Source organism: Pieris napi, chromosome 7 (assembly GCF_905475465.1).
Source record: "Pieris napi chromosome 7, ilPieNapi1.2, whole genome shotgun sequence".
Classification (NCBI taxonomy): domain Eukaryota; kingdom Metazoa; phylum Arthropoda; class Insecta; order Lepidoptera; family Pieridae; genus Pieris; species Pieris napi.
In genome coordinates, this window is record NC_062240.1 from 3,422,902 (window position 1) to 3,442,344 (window position 19,443).

General features: G+C 33.0%; 1 protein-coding gene across 2 annotated transcripts; it reads left to right on the forward strand.

The window, feature by feature from the left end:
• Positions 1-8,475: 8,475 nt before the first annotated feature.
• Positions 8,476-10,650, forward strand: LOC125051327 (protein ALP1-like). 2 transcript variants are annotated; one of them, XM_047651567.1, is made up of 3 exons: positions 8,476-8,656; positions 8,742-9,172; positions 9,730-10,650. In XM_047651567.1, exons 2-3 carry the CDS (start codon positions 8,762-8,764, stop codon positions 10,540-10,542), a joined length of 1,224 nt encoding a protein of 407 aa, XP_047507523.1. In that variant the 5' UTR covers positions 8,476-8,656; positions 8,742-8,761; the 3' UTR covers positions 10,543-10,650. The 2 variants fall into 2 exon arrangements, with proteins under 2 accessions (XP_047507523.1, XP_047507521.1); XM_047651565.1 differs by having other exon boundaries at positions 8,476-9,172.
• The last annotated feature ends 8,793 nt before the right edge of the window (positions 10,651-19,443 follow it).

Sequence of the window (19,443 nt, forward strand, 5' to 3'; positions counted from 1 at the left end):
AACGACTTTGGATTTTTGTATTTTAAAATGTTTTGTGTGAATATCATGAAATATCACCTTGAATACACAAAGCTTTGAATTTAAAGCTATGAGGTTTTATTTCCAAAGAATATTTATTTTATGAGAAGTTTAGTTGAGTATTTAAGCGTACTTTATACTTCGGGTTGTATCTACTGTCTCATTAAAATACAGTAAGGAAATGTAGATAAGATATAAGATAGAAATAAAATATTTATATGTTTGTCATTATAATTGTTTTAATAGATTTTTTTTTCTCAAGTAATCCGTTATAGTGTTAAAGCACTTTTTTCCATCTTTTTTTTTCATTTTTTTTTTCACTTTTTTTTATTTTGTTGTATACATGTTTCTTACTAAAAAGATAGTTGTACATAAAACAAAATCATAAACTCCATTCATCTCTTATATACTGCATACATGTGTTTACTTAAAAATTTAAAATAAAATCATTAAACTTATTTGTGTTATATTACGCGTCTCGCGAAATACGCATTTTAATAAATACTTCGTATTTGTGTTTGTCATACAGTGTGAGTCATATTGAAATTATTGTTTTAATTTGAAGATTTAACTATACAGTTATTTACTTACGAAGTATTTTTAAAGTAACAAATTTAAATTATTGTATGGCAACATTGTATTGCAACATCAATTCGTATGTATTCTAATGAGAAATTTATAAAGCTTTATGTAAGCCGCAATGATCGTCAGATTTGTTAGGCATAGTTTTAGAGAAGCCATTTTAGATTTCATGAATAGAAACTGATAGTAAAGGACTTGAATAATTGTCATAAATTAATACCCAAGACGAATAGACTCTAGAAGTTGAAATTTTCAACGGCTCAAGCCTCTAATTTGAATTTTATATACATCTACACCGTAAAGCCGTAATATGCTAATTTTAATGGACTGTTAATTCTTTTGCTCATAAAAATATTAATTCTTCTTTTACGGTATTGTAGTTTATTGTTGTATTTTTTTTAAGACAATTTACACCAATTGACCTAGTCCCATGCTAAGCTGGTGAAGCTTGTGTTATGGGTACTACGCAACGGATATACATACATATTATAAAAAGATAGACATTTAAATACATATTTAAACACCCAAGACCTAAGCACAACACCAAATGCTCATCACATCGATGTTCGTCTCAGCCGGGGATCGAACCCATTCGCAGTCAGGGGTACTAACCACTAGACCAATGAGTCGTCAATTAGTCTTTTTATGAAATTTAATTTTAACGATTTTTTAACATTTCTAACATCACATTGGAATAATAACCACGGAAGAGACCTACAGAGGTTTGAAGGTGCTTTGAAGGTTTTAAAGGGTATGTCTTAATATTACACTGTAGTTTAATTTTCAATTTCTTTTATATGAGAATTATGTCACAGTAATAACAGAATTTTGTGAAGTAACAGGTATACATATCGGTCCATCGACAACCGAGTTTTTAAGTTTTCCAACCTATTTTTCTTGGCTGTTGAACGTAAACAAAAGACACTCGGGTTTTCGAACATTACCATTAGGCCACGGAAAAAGAAAAACTACCAATATCAGCGTATAGATATAATCATGAGTAAAGATATAGTTAAGGGAAATCCTTGATTTCATTATGTAAGAAAAGTTTATGCCCCATAAAAGTAGAACACGGCGCATTAAATTTAATGTGCTCGAAATAAACGCAATTTAGAGATTGTTTTATCGTTCGTCGAATGCGCTCTATAATTTTTCTTGTTATGATTTCATATTTTCAAGATGACCGTGGGTTAATACGAGTATATAAAGAGCTCTCAATCGGTTTTCTCTGAGATGTTCTTCCTAATTATGTCTTCAATAGTCCAATAGACTATATAACATTGATAGATTTATTAATTATTCTTATAGATTGAAACAATAATGACAGCATCGTGAACGCTTAGAATTGGAGTAATTCCTTTTGGAGTAGAGACTCTTGGGCTGTGGGGTTCAAGTGCAAAGGTGATACTTTAAGATTTAAGTTGGCGCCTGGTAGATAGTACCGATGATCACAGAGCGGGTGCTTTCCTCGCTCAACGAATATGTATCACAATACAGCGAGGAAATGCTGCCAGCGTTAAAGGTACACTGCCACAGGGACCAAACTTTTTGTGTTGGAAATAAATGAATATATAATTTGCTTTTGAAAAAAGAAATTCGTATACTTAAAAGTTCATTAAATTCAAAGCTATATTAATACTATTGCTTAGATCCAAATACTACGCAAGTTTTAATCAATAATTATTTATTACGACAACTTTTGTTTTTTTATGTACATACAAATTTTTAACATTACATAAAAAAACATTTACAAAATCGTCCCAAATAATCTCTCCATCATTAAGTAGAATGACAAATGCCTTGAAAGGGCTAACTCAATTTAATGGGACGGTGCCTCTGAAAGCATTAGTTTGTTGAGATTTTTCTTTTGAAATACAGCTGGAATATCACTGTTTTGATATCGTGTATTTTTTAAAATATTTGTATATAAGGGTCGGAAAATGGTGCCAAAACCAATGATCTTGGACTCGATTATCGATTATTTTATCTAAATCATTTTAGAAGTAGGATTTCTACGTTTGTCAACTTTCGGGTCTTTTGAAGGAAATAAGTTTACTTGTGTGATCCTCGACCCCTCGTGACTCGAACGGTGAATCACTGACTGGTCAAGGCTGTATTGGTAGCCTCGCTATGGAAACTCGCTGTTGGCCTATAAGCTTTGACACCCCAGTTTGGGCTTTTTGACTAGCGTAGTTCTGAATGATGTCTTATTTATTGTTTTTTTTCTATAGAATGTCGCTGTTGGCCTGATGAGCCCTTGATTTGAGAACTGGCAGTAAATATAAAATTAGAAGCATTTAACATTTTTTGACGTTCATGTACAATGTTACCTACATGAATAAATGATTTTTGACTTGCCTTTACTTGACTTCACATGACACGGTTTTCATTCTCGGGCTTTTTTAACGAGCGTCTTCTATGGCATCTCACTGTTGGCCTGATGAGCTTTGACACTGCAGTTCGGGCTATTTTGATGAACGTAGCTGATGCCTCCTGGTGTCAGGGTTAGACGCTATCCTACCGGATCCAACTGCAGATTGTAGATGTCGCTTAAGCATGCCAGTTTCCTCACTCATTTTTTTCTCGATTAAATGGCCACATAAGTAGAAATATCCATTGACGCCAAGTCGGGTTTTGAACGCACGTTGTACCGCTGAGATGATCCCGCTATTCAATCATAACAACAGATATTATTTAGTGTTAGCAGTAGAAAACTTTATTTAATTTGAACATTTATAAAGCGAAGTTGTATAAAATGTTACAAGAAGCTGAAGGCGCTATACCAAACGAAATCGCAATCAGTGTATAAAGTGGGAAAGAAATACAGAATAGCACCAGATTACAGTGGATAAGCGAACTAACAGACAGATAACAAGATCACTGAATACAATGAGCGGCTTACGCACTGCGTTCATATTTTCACGTAATATTACGTAATCGTAAGAGGGTAGCTGGCAATGGGTCACAAGGCATGGTCATAATTTTAAGATTACCAGCGTGGTTTGCTGGAAATCGAACCCATTTAGATTCCATTTGCCTAGTGTACCAAGCCACCAAAAACATTAGAAATACCTGCCACGTTTATTTGTAGAAAACATGATGTCATATTAAATAAAGTACGACACTTTAATGATCACATGTTTGCAGCAAACACGTTGTCGAAGTGTGTTTTGTAAACATATAGCTCACTTTGAAAAATGTCTCTTGCTAACTAAATTTACATTAACTACTACGAATAATTAGGATATTATGTATGTAATTGTTTTTGTTGATATTGCCAACCATACTTTATAATATGTGCAGTGTGTAAACTCGGGTCACAAATAGATAAGGAAAAAATACTTGCCTCGAAGTGGTGAGCTCGTTTGGATGCCATTGTCGTCGAGATATTGTTGCTTTACTTCCTACACTAGTATATCCGTCAGGCCTACTTGTACAATAACTTTTAACTTTGATATATACCCTATAAATTATAATGTAATGAACAAAGATTAAAATCGACAGGTTAAGGTAATTAATTTATTTAATAATTGAAACAGTTTATGTAGTACACAAACTATTTACTGTATATTTGCACATTGTATGATTTAAACATATCTTACAGTATTTATACTAACGATACTAGAAGAGCCTATAAAATAATAAGGCAAAATTTAAATTTAAACATAACCATAACATACATTTATGTATATATGATTTCTAACATATATATAAAATTGAAAACATTTTCCAAGTGTGGATACACTATGCACGTAGCACCTCGCTGAATTAAACAAAATTACACCTTTTAATATCCACTTCGGTTTTTTAAAGTTGGTTAAAAGGCTCCTCCAACAAAAGACCTTCTCAGAAGCTATAGATCAGTTTATAATGCTTTCAAAGGGAAGTTGATTAGATTTTTAAAGGCACAATGTTTCAATAGCACGGTTCTAAAGTTTGAGTTTTAGTTGTAAAATAAAATCTTTTTATTTCAGATACTGGTACATTGATTATAATCTATGAAAGATATATCCTTGATATTAGTGTGCCCTTTTTTGGCAATAGCCTTCTTCCATATCCCGCCATTTCTATCTGCACTGAGCCACTCTCTGCCATGTACCCGTTGTTTCTTTGATCTGATCTACCTTCTTATTGTCTTAATTTTTTTTACTGGACGTTATTACTTACTATTTGATATATATATTATGACCATTTAATTCAATAGATTTTAATTATATTTTCAAACTTTATTGCTGATTTTACATAGATGACTGTGCGGTTATTTTTAATTTATAAATCTTAAAAAAACATAAAACATAACATTAAACGATTTTAAGTTTGATGTGATTTTTATTAATTATACACTGTATGAAATGACAACAAGGAAATATACCTAATAGACTTGTATTTCTATCATCATACTTCAGGTCATTAGGAGATTTAAATATAATTTAAAGAAACAAGTTAATCAATAAGTTAATAAAGGTGAAGTTTTTTGAAATTTCTTACTTATAAACGTTTTATTTAACGTTTAATGCTTTTCAGCAATCGTAGCTAGCGAAAGACTGCCATATTAAGTTTGGAACTCTCTATTTATTTCATGGACAACGAGGGCCAGTCGAGATTGGACAGATGTCCTGGTGATGGTGGAGGGAAGGCATTGGGGAACAGGTTGTACTGAAAATTAAGGGAGGAAGCCTATGTTTTGTGTCGACAGGCAAACAAATATTAATAATTAATTAATAAAATATTAACAAAACAAAACTTCATGTGACATTGAAACTAAAATTGATTACAATATTGTCTACCGTACGTTTTACATTAAAATAATATAATATTACAGAAACAAAATTCCACTACAATTCAAATAAATATTAAAAAGAAGCTACTACCTTTGAGTTGGTATTACAAAATACCAACAGTTACTCACGATTTGTCAATATTTTTATTTAGACCATCACCAAACCAGACCCTCTGCTTTAATAATTTCCCAAACAAAACTAATTTCGTAAATGCCACAGCTCGCACACTTCAGATTTTAAACTACTCAAAGTTTTGTTCGAAAGTTTTTATTGCAACCACAATTGCTTATACGCAGCTGGAAGTAAGGGTTAATAACTGGCCCGAATTTTCTCAGTAGCATATCTCATTGGAACTAAACAACGCGTAAATTGTTAGTAGAATTTCTTGGATCAGTTTAGTGTAGTTTCTTAGGTTTAGTTATAGATCAATTACTATACCACGATTCTTTAGAATAATTTAAATATGCATGCTATATTTATGCTACATGCGATATATAATAATGGTATGCTATTCGTGCAATCTATATCCCTTTATACATTAAACACACATCAGTTCCTAATAAAATAAAATAATGATATCCATTCAAAAACGTCGGTATCGATATCGCAGTTGGAAGTTAAACCACGTTAAATAACGTTCATAAACACTTTCAATAAAAACATCGAAGATTATTTGTAATTAAATTTAATAATAACACTTTACTTACATCACAGTAATACAAAACAGGAGAAAAATAAAATAAAATAAATGGAGACGAGACAATAAAATAAAATAAATTTCTTCCTGAAAACCTAAATATAAATAATATAAACATTTGAAAATAGAAATTAAAGAATTCAAAAATTTTTATACTCCTAGTATAATGCTTAAATGTAGGAAATGCAATATAGAAATAATTCGGGCAAAGCGGGCGACTGGCAGGTACTAGAATATATTCTATGTTAGCCAATCACATAAAGGTACTGGAATTGTATTTAATTTTAAGAACATTTGCAAAAGAATTGTTTGCTTCTAATGGTCGCAATCTCCAAACAAAAAAGATTTGTTTACCTATTTAAGAGATAAAGTTTTTTTACATTGATACATAGATGTCAAAAAATGGAGGGTAGGAAATAAAAAAGGCGAGCGGTTGACGCCCAGAGGATACATTCTCATTGAGCCCTCGTGCTGTGCGGACGTTCCTTTATTTGGTGACCGTTACAATATCTAAGTCAATTTAGCAAGAACGTTGTTAGCAAGAAAGCTGTTTTCTTTGTTTTAGTTATAAGGCCTATACCTGACACTGTATGAGTAAAGTATAGAATATATATATAGTTATATTAGTCAAGTATATGATTCTATATAAAGTTTACCGTATACGTCCTATAGAGTTACACTTTCACCAAACTGAAGATCATCAGAGATGAAACAGCGGTGCTGTTATCTGCCACAACAGGGTTGGGTTCACTACGACGCTTATCAGTGAGCAAGCGTTCAAAGGAGTTTAGTCAAATATAGCAAAAGGATGATCCAGTTGCCCTATATCCTTCTAAATGTATCTCACGCTAAATAGGAGCGGAGGCATTTGCACGGCTGCGTTGAATAATTTTGTATGACGATTCAGTCAGTATGACTATTTAAGTCTGGAAAAGAGGTATTTAAAGACTAGTGATCTTCTCTGGTCGTCCTTAGACTATATAAAATTTACTGAATGATATGTATAACCAAAACGGAATAAAAAAAAGGTAAAAGAGGAAGACAATTTAGAAGGTGGATTGACCAGATTGTGCAGACAGAAATGGGGAGATTTGGACGAGGTCTTTGACAAAAAAGAGAACACAGATATCTAGAAATAATGTGATGATAGGAATATAAATGTAAAATATCTGAAATAGAAGGCTTTTAATCTAATTATTATACATAATCAAAGTTCTTCTAAACATTTCAGAAAGTCAGCCAAAAACGCACCAGAATATAATTTGTATAATATTATTCTCTTCTGAGGGATACCATCAAATAGTGTTTTAAACAAGCTGATTGAGTACAAGTGCAAGTGCTAAGCTTTTATAGATACAATTTATTATATAGCCAACTTTTTGTAATTACTATATTTATAGACACATTTTATTAAACAAATTTCATATTTACAATCAAGTATACAGTATATACAATTTTCTTAACCTACAAAGTAATATTAAAAATAATTAAGTTCTTCTTAGATGTAGTATACATTGGTAAATTACGCAATATGTGCTTTTCATTACCGCTGATTAAAAATTGTTGCTTTGGAAATGGAATCTAGTACTTGGACTGGACACGGACTCTCACCAGAATATTAACTAAGGCTCGATGAGTTAAAAACTAAGCTAGGTAATGTTAACTCTAATAAATATATGAAATTGATACAGCAAAAGTTTTATTGAGAAACGTTTTGAATATCTCCTTACTGCTTTGGGGTTTCATTGCTTTTATCATCCAATATACAATGTACATGTCTACTTCGAAGAACCCACTATATTATTAATCAATTGTCCGTGAAAGCCTCATTTGGGTACGCGGGTGATACCGGGATCCAGCCACTAATTGCAACAAGATCCCGCGGGATTAATCATTGACATTCGCCGTCACACGCACTAATATAGCGACAGCTTGATGGATGTTACTGATAATTAGCAAGTTGTCGTTAGTGATAAGAAAAGGACAAGATCAGTATACAATGTGGGTTTCTTTGTCGACTTACCTTAATTTAGCCCTTTAAAAATAACGAGTGTTGGCCTAGTGGCTTTAGCGCGCGACTCTCATCCCTGAGGTCGTAGATTCGATCCCCGGCTGGGCACTAATGGAGTTTCATTCTATATGCGCATTTACCATTCGCCCGAACGGTGAAGGAAAACACCGTGAGGAAACCGGTGTGCCATAGACCCAAAAAGTCGACGGCGTGTGTCAGGAACAGGAGGCTGATCACCTACTTGCCTATTAGATTGACAAATGATCATGAAACAGATGCAGAAATCTGAGACCTAGACCTAAAAAGGTTGTAGCGTCATTGTTTTTTTTTATTCAAGTGACAAACTCACTTGTTTTCTGTGTTGTGATAGTCTGTAACATTGACAGTTATTAGCGGCCTTCACACGTGCAGTTCGGAATGGCATTTCTGGAACTGCGCACCAATCTGCAGATAAATCTGTGCAGACTAGACCGCGCGCTGATCTGTGCTTCTACTTTACGCTTCAATTGTAATAACAGTTTGAACTGCGGTTCAAACTGTCTATTTCGCTTTCCTGCAGATAAAACTGTACGTATAAATGCTTTTCGAGAGTTTAGATCGCAGTATGGAATGGCGCGTGGAATGTCGACCAATTTTAAAAGTTTTCTTTCAGTTTTAACCGGTGCAGTAGAAATGGATACACGTCTAGTGATCGCGTTAGCTGGTTTTGTGGTTGGTTTTAATAATCTAAAAAGGAGACGTGTATGGGTTAAGAAATATAGACGAAAATTTGGACATTTACCCATGTTAAAAGAAATACGAGAAAACTATCCAGAAGATTTTAAAAATTACCTACGGATGGACGGCGATAATTTTGATTGCTTATTGGAACTTATCCGTCACAGAATTACTAAGCAAGATACAGTTATGAGAAAATGCATAACACCAGAAGAACGTCTTTCCGCAACATTAAGATATCTGGCAACTGGACGTTCATTTGAAGATTTAAAATTTTCTTCTGGCATTTCTACATCAGCTCTAAGCAAGATAATACCGGAAACGTGTAAAGCGATTTACGAAACGTTGAGGAAAGATTACATGAGGGTAAGTATTAAAACACTATTTTAATTAATTTACCTTTTTAATTACGAATACGAGACAAAATTAACATAATCAAATTTAAATGAATTCAAAAGTTAGCGTCATCATAGTTATGGTAGTATTCTTTGAGAATGGATTCTGTATTTTCTGTGTTATGAGTATGTTGAGGTTCAGATAAAATTATATCAGAGTTTTCTTGAAGTGGGGTAGACGATGACGATGGCCCAGAAATGTTAGTATGAAATACAACTTTATTGCATTGTTTATCACATATATCAGACGTTTCTGTTAGTTGTTTTAAAATGCCTTTGCGCATAACTGTATGTATAATTGATTCTGCATATAGAGCTTGGACTTTGTCCATTTTTTCAAATTTTTTTGAAATTGTCACTCCTAGAGCTTCATATTCTGTCATCTGTCTGCTATTTTTTTGAAGTGCTTCTGTGCATACATTAATGAACTTAATTTGAGTGTCAATTATATTTGACTTCCTCTTCGTTCCCCGTGGAGTAGGGGTTGATTCCTGAAAAAAATGTAATAAAAATGAATATTTTTTACAGTTTCCTACAAGCAAAGAAGAATGGCTGGAAATTGCTAAAGGTTTCCATGATCATTGGAACTTTGTTAACTGTGGAGGCGCACTGGACGGAAAACATATAAGAATTATTCCTCCTGCCAATTCTGGAGCAAAATATTACAATTATAAGAACTTTTATAGTATGGTTTTAATGGCTCTGGTAGACTCAAACTATGAGTTTATTTTTGTTGACGTTGGTAAAAATGGCAGGATGTCCGATGGGGGTGTTATTGAATACACAACCTTTTACAACAAATTATTAAGAGGACAATTAAATTTACCCGAGAGAAGCGAGAATGATCATTATTTAAATTACGTTTTCATTGGTGATGAAGGTTTTGCATTGAATGAAAACCTTTTGACCCCCTACCCGCAAAGAGAACTTGATCATGAAAAACGAATCTTCAATTACAGACTCTCACGTGCTCGTAATGTTGTTGAAAATACTTTTGGCATAATTGCCTCTAGATTTCAGATACTACGTACACCTATTAACATGAAACCAGAAAATATATGTTACATAGTACTAGCAATATGTAGTATTCATAATTTTTTAAGAAAGAGAAGTAGTTTTTATATGTCAGCATCAACCGTGGACAGAGAAAATATTGAATCGAGTACTGTTTTAAACGGAGATTGGCGCCAAAACAGCTCTGAACTAACTCCATTGGACAGATATTCGGCCAGAAATGTGCCTTCCTTAGCTAAACAGAGTAGAGATGAATACAAAACATATTTCAATACAATAGGTAAGGTTTCTTGGCAAGAAACTATGATAAACGCTGGTAGATCATAGCTGTTAATATGGACAAACCTTTAATTTTTATGTAATAATCATTTAATTTAATTTTAAAATGATAATAATCACTTACTTATACGTAATAAAAAGGTTTTCTGTGAAAAACGTGTATTTATTATCTTACCTTAGTATTTGTATTTTCGGCATTAATTGGTAGCGATGCTATATTAGTAGTATCCTGTAGTGGTGATGGTGAGACATCTCGTGGAGGTGATACTGAGTTAGTTCGAGAAAATAACTGTGAAGCGACGTTTGTGTATTGGGAATTTTCATTTTCTATGTCTATATTGGAAATACTTGGAGTCGGCAATTCTTGGTCTTTGGTAAATAACATTTGATCATAATACCAAAGACTTGGTTTATATATATCATCCTGTGCACTTCCGCTTTTATTTCTGGTTTCAGACACTTTTTTTAACTCCTTGCGGAATGCTCCCCTTAGATTTTGTATTTTTTTCGTGACAAAATCCCTGTTCGCCGTTGTAAAACCAACATTTTTGCTATATTCTATGAGTTCGCCGTATGCTTTTTGTTTTAAATTACGGTTTGTATAAGCCGACTTATTTTTAACTTGCCATAAACATGGATGTTCCCGATATATCCTTATAAAACCTGTCACTGCTTCCACGCTCCAAACTGCCATTTTGAAATAATTGTCATCCACACGAGGCACCCGCATAAAACTGTACAAACGTTCGTACACACCAATGCGCCGAATCGAAATGTCAAACCACCACGCGCTTGTCACGTCTACACGGACGGATTGGACGACAGATCGGAATGGCGCGGACTGTTTCATACGGATCGAACTGTACGTGTGAAGGCCGCTATTATATATTCAAATCTTTACTGGTTTTAGCGCACAAGATTGTTATACTATGTAATTTTAAACAAAGCAAATAAAATTTTATATTTGAATCTATATTTCAATATGAAAAAATTAAAAAGTTTAATTTAAATAAGTAAATATTTAAATCAAAAGTAGCAATCGAATTACAATTTTATGGTACTTGAATTCCAGAGAAAGTCTGGAAAAATGACAAAATTAAAACTTATATCTAAAAGAAATCTTTACAATATTTGAATGAAGTCTCCAGGAAATTCTCTGTTCTTTGTTTTTCCCTCCTGATTAACGTCCATTCGTGGCTCTCAGCGTTTACTTTAATACCCAATAAAAAACAAAACAGACTCGAAGAATTTAATATCAGCCGTATCTCAAAATACAAATGAATCTGGAAATCTATATACAAAATGAAAAGTCATTATGCAACTGATAATTTATCCCAAAGCGATATTTATCATTGTCTTACTTGTATTCTATTTTTAAAATGATATGGCATTGTTTGATTATTAATTATATTTATAACGTAGCCAAATGTTTATATGAGACAGGAGGTAAACGAGTAACCACCTGCATCGCACTTGTGAGTCTATCATGTTTACCAGTCTTACTTGCCAGTAAAGATTTTTGTAAAGGTCCTTCTAGACCAGTGGCTCCGAACCTTTTTTGTACCATGCTACCACCTTAGCCTTAAATTCTTATGAAAATATTAAAATTCAAATTCCAAATAATTTTCCAAGCCAATCAAATTGCGATAAAAAAACCGAAACTAAGACTACATTATATTGATTACCTTAAGTGGAAGCCGGTTACAAAAGTGTTGGAGCGTTATAAGCCTTAAAAACCGCTCAAAAATTGGTTTTGCAGTATTACAATATTTAATGATGGCAATTTTTTGAAGCTCCATTATTATTGCTTATTAAAGTTAGCTAAGTCGATAGGCGTGAAATTTGTTAATTATAAAGTATCATTGGATGTGCTTAACAAAATTAGAATAGAAAAACATTTTCTCTCCACTTTAAAAAACAAAAATTATAACACAAAACCTCGCGAAACTACGTTACATATTTAAATTCTTATTTGAGAATAGTTTTGCAACTGTAGAAATTCTCACTACCGCGACGATTCATTTGCTAAAATGCATTAAAATTCACAAATCAAAACTTCCGCCTGATGAAAATGGAACAGCGACTCGGGGGAGTCCCCTGTCCCCTCGGAGTTACTTCCCTATCTCATATAGTAGAAAAATGTTTCCTGTTTTGATCACATTTATGTTGTTTTTGCTACGACCATTTTATTACTCAGCTCCCCAATGAGCGGGCCTATGGCCAGTGCCATATATCCTTAACGCCTTAAGTTAAGTAGTTAGATTTACTTACAAAATATTAACACATTTTTCAAACTATTGTTACAAATAGAAGATGCCTAAAAATCACATTCATAATTTTTTTATCTTTTGTTAATTCTCATGTATACTGAACTAATCTATACTGAGAATTTGATCTTATAATTTGGACGTATGTGTTTCATAGTAAAAAAAATATAAATATTATACTTTTTTTATATTATATATGTTAATTGTATTTTTAGTTTAAATGTGTAGTCCGTTTTTGGCGTATGTATTGTGCAATTGTGTGAATAATATTGTTATAAGTATAGCTGTAGGAGCAGTGTTGGCCTAGTGGCTTCAGCGTGCGACTATCATCCCTATGGTCGTAAGTTCGATCCACGGCTGTGCACCAATGGACTTTCTTTCTATGTGCGCATTTAACATTCGCTCGAACGGTGAAGGAAAACATCGTGACGAAACCAACATATCTTAGCCCCAAAAAGTCGACGGTGTGTGTCAGAGGCTTTAGACTGAAAATTGATCATGAAAAAGACTCAGAGATCTGAGGCACGTACCTAAAGAGGTTGTAGCGCCACTGATTTATTTTATTGTATAGCTGTAGGACTATTAGAACTCTAATTAAAAATTAAGATATATTGAGAAGTATTAAACAAGCCTGACTGCTCGTACATAATTCAGTAATTACGTCGCTGATAACAGTATCACAGATATTTAATAACAGGCAACATGTTATTAAATATCTGTGATTATAATGTGGTTTACTTAAAACCACGAATTAACTACAAATAACCGCGCCAATTTTCGAACGTTTAAACGTTCTATTTAAATATAACTTTCCGTTAAATATATTTTTTTAATATGTCATTTGTAATTTAATTGTCATTTATAGCCGAATCAGTAGCTTTGGCTGTTAACGTTTAACGATAGCTGTTTACTTAAGTCAACTACTGGTGTATCTTCTTCTAGACCAGAGTTCCCCAAACGTTTTTGTGTCGTAGACCCCTTGCCATGTTTTTCCGTGTTGGGTAGACCCCCTACTTACTGATATTGATTTACATTATATTTCAAAATGTATTGCGACCACAAAGCCAATACCAACATCCTACAACTTACACAATATATATATATATATATATATAAAATATTTTTTTTACTTCATAGGTACTTTTATAAATAATGTATATGTTTTGATATTATAAGATAATATGATGTAAGTAAATAGGTACTGTTCACATACACATGAGTGTATGTGTTGAGATCCAATATCGTGGACCTTTTCATTTCATGGATACCCACCTTTTTTTTTCGCTGAAGTAGACCCCTTGCAGGTTGTCATAGACCCCTAGGGGTCGATATAGACCACTTTGGGAATCACTGTTCTAGACTTTAGGTGTCGTCGGCCCTCATTATTATTAAAGCTTTATTAGATAATCCATACAACAATTGGTTAGTTTACATTCCTTAATATTAGTATTAGTAGACTTAATATAAGTCGGCCCTCGTTACTTAAAATTAAAACATAATATAAAGGGTTTATGATTAGGTAGTTTTTAAATATGTAATTTTGCAAATACAGGGGTCTAGGCACCGAATATGATTTTGTCCCTTTCTGTGTCGAGACCCTTGGTCCGTGGGGTTCTAGCGTTATTAGATTTTTAAGAAAAAAGCAAAAAGGTTAGTCGACTTCACAGGAACCTAAGAACTGGCAGCTACCTCGGACAAAGAATTAGTTTAGCTATTCAAAGGTAGCGTTGCCAGTATCTTCGGAACCTTGTCTAAAAGGACTACTTTTAATAATATATTTTAGTTATTATATGTTAAGGTTAGTTATTGGTTTTAGTTAAGAAAATTGTTAATAATAAAGTTCAAGATTGTTAATTAAATACGTAATTTGTATGTCGCATACAAGTTAGTAACATAAAATGTGGTATGACCATTTAAATAAATAATTACAATGAAATAATGTCTATTGTTTTTCATTGATAAATAAACAAAAGTAAACGCAACATTAGACAAAATAACTGTGATTAACAGTATTATCTACAACATTATTATGTTTGTAATTAGTAACCTAATCCTAAATGCGTAATAAATAAGAGTTATCCTATACATTTGGTCTGTGATAAAGGACACAAATCCAAATTACTGGAATACTATGGAGCCGAATAACTGATAGTTCTGGCAAATTTACTGTCCCATATCTACTAGATGCGATCTGCAAATAGCTCTCTCTACTGCTTGGATTATAGAGTCTAAGATATCCTATTTCTAATATTCAAGATGATTCAAGTGGTATATATTTGCGTAAAAATACATAACTCCAGTATGACACTGGCTATGTTCGTGATAACATTGACACATTAAAAAATATTTTAGAGAAATACAGCCTATAAATAAAATAAAAATAAAATAGCCTGTATTTGAGTACTACACAATCGGTATTATATAAAGTTTGTGGCATTATGTTTAATATTATACGACATCTCTCATGTTCGCTACAATCTTCCTATCTTTCCCCGCTATCTCTTTCATCTCTCCTTCGCAGTTTTCTAGCGTCCTTTTTTTAAATTAAAAGCCAAAATTGAAAAAAAAGGAAAGAAATAGCCTATAACCAGGAATACTTTAATCAGTCTGGGTTTGGAGTTTATTCTTGACTAACATACTAAAATACACACCTTCCTCTTTATAACTGAAGATTGATTTACTTATGACACACGTATATGACTTTGATTTGAAACTGAATCGAATTCGCAGAGCCTCCTAGATGTCCTAAATGTATTGATTGATCCCTCCGCCTCTTCGCTGTTAATTGATTTGATTGATTGATTTGATTTATAAGTAAATGATATTATTGTTAAAAAAATATTCACAACATGGAGCTATGTAACGTGCAATCTGTAAACGACGTCTTCACTATTGTATAAACCGGTGCGTACTTATTCATTTATTTAATTGTTTGATACATTCTTAAATTACACTTACCATTACGGACATGTGAAATCCAAAACTGATGTTTATAAAAAATTACTTGCTTTTTACTTTCCTAAATATACGTTCATTTAACGAACCAAAACCACACAATAGAAGGCTATTACAATCGCTGTATATTATTATTGAATTGGACACAAGTGGCCGATACAATGTAGTGCTTTAAGATACAATAAATTTTATATTTTGCTCTTGTACTAGCCACTTGGTGAGGCTGGATTGCTTGAGATGTGCGTCAAAGGTGCCCTGTGTATTGAGTTGTTAAGTCATGCTACGTGACTTCAATCTTCCTGCTACAATCAATTTCATCCATTAAGGCTGGATTAATTCTATTTTTAAATTCGAGTATATATATATAATCACTACAACTTGATTACTAATATTGATGAAAATATTGCTATATTTTACAACAAACTACCAACTTACCGTAACTTTGTTTATCATGCTCTTAGTGAGGTTTAAGTAGTTTTAGTTTTAGTTCTTATTATTATTTTTTGTTTTTTATTTTGTGGTTGCTTGTTTTTCCTTGCTAGCTTGCTTATGTTCTAATATGTGTGTAATAAATAAATAAATACTTACTCATCACACAACTATGTATACTAGTTGAAATTGAAGCATTAATTTTTTAAATACATTTTTACATTGACTTAGAACATTACAATTATTTATGTATTTATTAAGAAACCAATAACAAACAAGTAAATAATCGGAAACGATGTTCAAGTATGTTTTTAAATACATATATATATATATATATATATATAGTTATACACTACACTGCAGCTAGCTACAGCTATTACATAACAATCCCATTTACTACATTCTAAACTACCCTTTCGTCTCATTGACAACTGTTACAGGAGGCAAACGGGCAGGAGGCTCACCTGATGTTAAGTAATACCGCCCATGGACACTCTCATTGCCAGAAGTCTTGCAAGTGCGTCACCAGCCTTTTTAGGATTTATCTTTTCTGAATTTTAGGTAACTAGAATATATATGGATATTGAATCTGTTAAGAACGTTTCGTTTCAAGCTGTTCATATCAAGCAAGCTATGTGTGTAAAAACCTGAAGTTAAATGTGGATCAAAATGCCAGTGTAACAAATGTATCAAAACAGAAAAACATAACATGTTCGTCCATGTGAATCCGTGTCTAAAGTTTAGACGATATGGACACAAAAGTTGTGCTTTTTGATATGGGTACGAATGAGGAAATATTAAAAGTTGTATCGTGACAGTAAAATATTACCTGAGGTCGAATCCCAACTTTACGATATGTTTAAAACATTCAGTTCGGGCTCATTTATTACAAATGAATTATGAAAACGTCCTTTGTTTATCTAGCGGTTGCCATGTTTTAATCATGAGTGGGCGAGATATTATAAATGGAACAATCTTATCTTTGTTCCATTTATAATATCTCGCCCAAGAAAAATTAAAAAAAAAAATATAATGATGTAAGTAGAATAATATAAATATGAAAGTATATTTTATGAACATTGCTAGATTGCTAGAATTTTGTGTTGAATACTTACTATTTGTGTTACTCGAATTACGCGCGAAACAGAAATATAAATCCCAATTTAAATGGCCTACGCGTATTCCAGGAAACAATAATAATAATCTTTATTTGCTTCTCTCACATATACATACAAGGTTATTAAGTTAAATAATGTTGCTGCGTCACAAAATTCAAAATCGTTTCAGTATAGATTACGTTTACTTACTCAAAGGAATATTTAAAGTAATTTTTAAATGCAATATGCATTAATGTAACTAATGCCACAAACGAAGTGAAAACGTCGCGCGAAGCATGATAATCCCTCAGCTTCCAATATCTGGTTACAGAGAAAGGGCGGATCATAGAGATCTGTGCAGAATTTGCACTGCTTCACTAAATTAATGTCTTGTTAGAGAGCTTTTTGGAAATATTCTGCTTGTCGACCGTTGAGCTATTCAGTGGCTGTGGTCCTGTGTATCAAAATTATAAGCGTTGATTAAGAAGCAAATCCTAACGTTAATTTAGATATTAGTAGCTGACCCGGCAAACTTCATGCCGCCTAACAGTCAATAAATGTGTAAAGCAAACAGTTCACAAATTTATACTTACTTTGAACTATGACCAAACGGAAAACCTGCTAGATATATTAAAATAATTTTCACATATGTTCCCGAAGTGTGCCTGACACATACCCTCTCCCACTTTCACACACACACACACACACACACACACACACACACATACACACACCCACTCACATAAACACACCCTCATACGCCTAGATAATTCATCTTCCGTTTGTAAATATGGATTAAAGATACAATGTATATATGTATATGTCTCAATGTATGTGAGTATTTTAAATCTAAATACGCTAACATTTAAAATTGTATAATAAGAACCACTTCTTATGATGGATTTTATATTAAATTAAAAATAATTACTTTTGCATTAAAACATGTGTGTAGCCGATCCACGATCAAATAGGTATTAATTTATGTTAGGTCTCCGTAATACGACAATAATATCACCGATTACACCAATAAACGTATCTTATTGTCCATTAACCGCTGCTTAATAACTCATTTACGTTCTCGATTTAATGACTAGAGTATAGTTAAGCTGTTTAAGCCACAAATTTGCTCACAGTTCTGCTATTAGGATCCACACTTTTAACAGAACGCGACACAGTATACTAACGGAACGTTCAACTGAAATGAAAAAAAAAAACCGTTGTCATCATCAACTCTTTTTCTCAAGACGCCCTAGTCCGTAGTCCGATTAAGCGAAAGCCTTTAGACGGTCCTACTTGGCACCTACAATACTTCATATTGACTCCTAGGACTTGGGAGTTCCGCTTGACACCGTCCAGCCAAGGTAACTTATGTATACCATGACTTTGCTGATCGCCTGGGTTGCATTTTGGTACCTTGGACCCCTCCACTGGGACAACATTTCCCATTGACTGTAGTCGCTCTGTACGGTTTCGGATCATCCATGTCAGATAATAGAAATTATAGCATAAAGAGTAGACTTGTATCTGAGGATATTCTTGTGCATTATATTTTCCCCAGAAATTTTAAGCTTCAACACAGATTAGGCGTGGCTTAATCATTCAGGAAAACTGTTTAATTTTCCATGATAGTCAATACAAAGGGATGGTTTTTTGTAACGTACTGTATCCTAACGTCGGAGTGTCATCTTTTGACAGTAGTATGTAGGGTACATATGAACTCCAGCAGATACAATCGGGTCCTAACAGTGAGTTATTTTTTGTATTCTTCTTCTTATTTTGTTGCCTCTTTATAAGAGGTGAAGGTTTGCAGTCAGATTCGTAAAGCTTTGTGTATTTAAGTGTTGTAACGATATCTGGGACATATTAATGTTTAATATCTTCGCCAACGTCTTCTACTGCTTTTTATATGGATTTCATTGCATCATCTTTATACTAAACTCTTATTTTGTTAAAAAAATCTCAGGAAGTACAGTTTAATTGAAACATTGTTTGTGTCAGAAACTCTATTTATCTAGGAACGCTATTGACTATATTAGAGGCGGTTTTAACCGCCACCAGTACAAAATATTTTTACCCATAATTTCCAACCGGATTATGGTTATCTACCTTCATTTATACCTATAAAGTAAGTGATAATTACTTTTGTAGTGATTAAAACAAAGGGTTGAACAGCGCCTGGCTCACTAATTGATTTGGGTCGT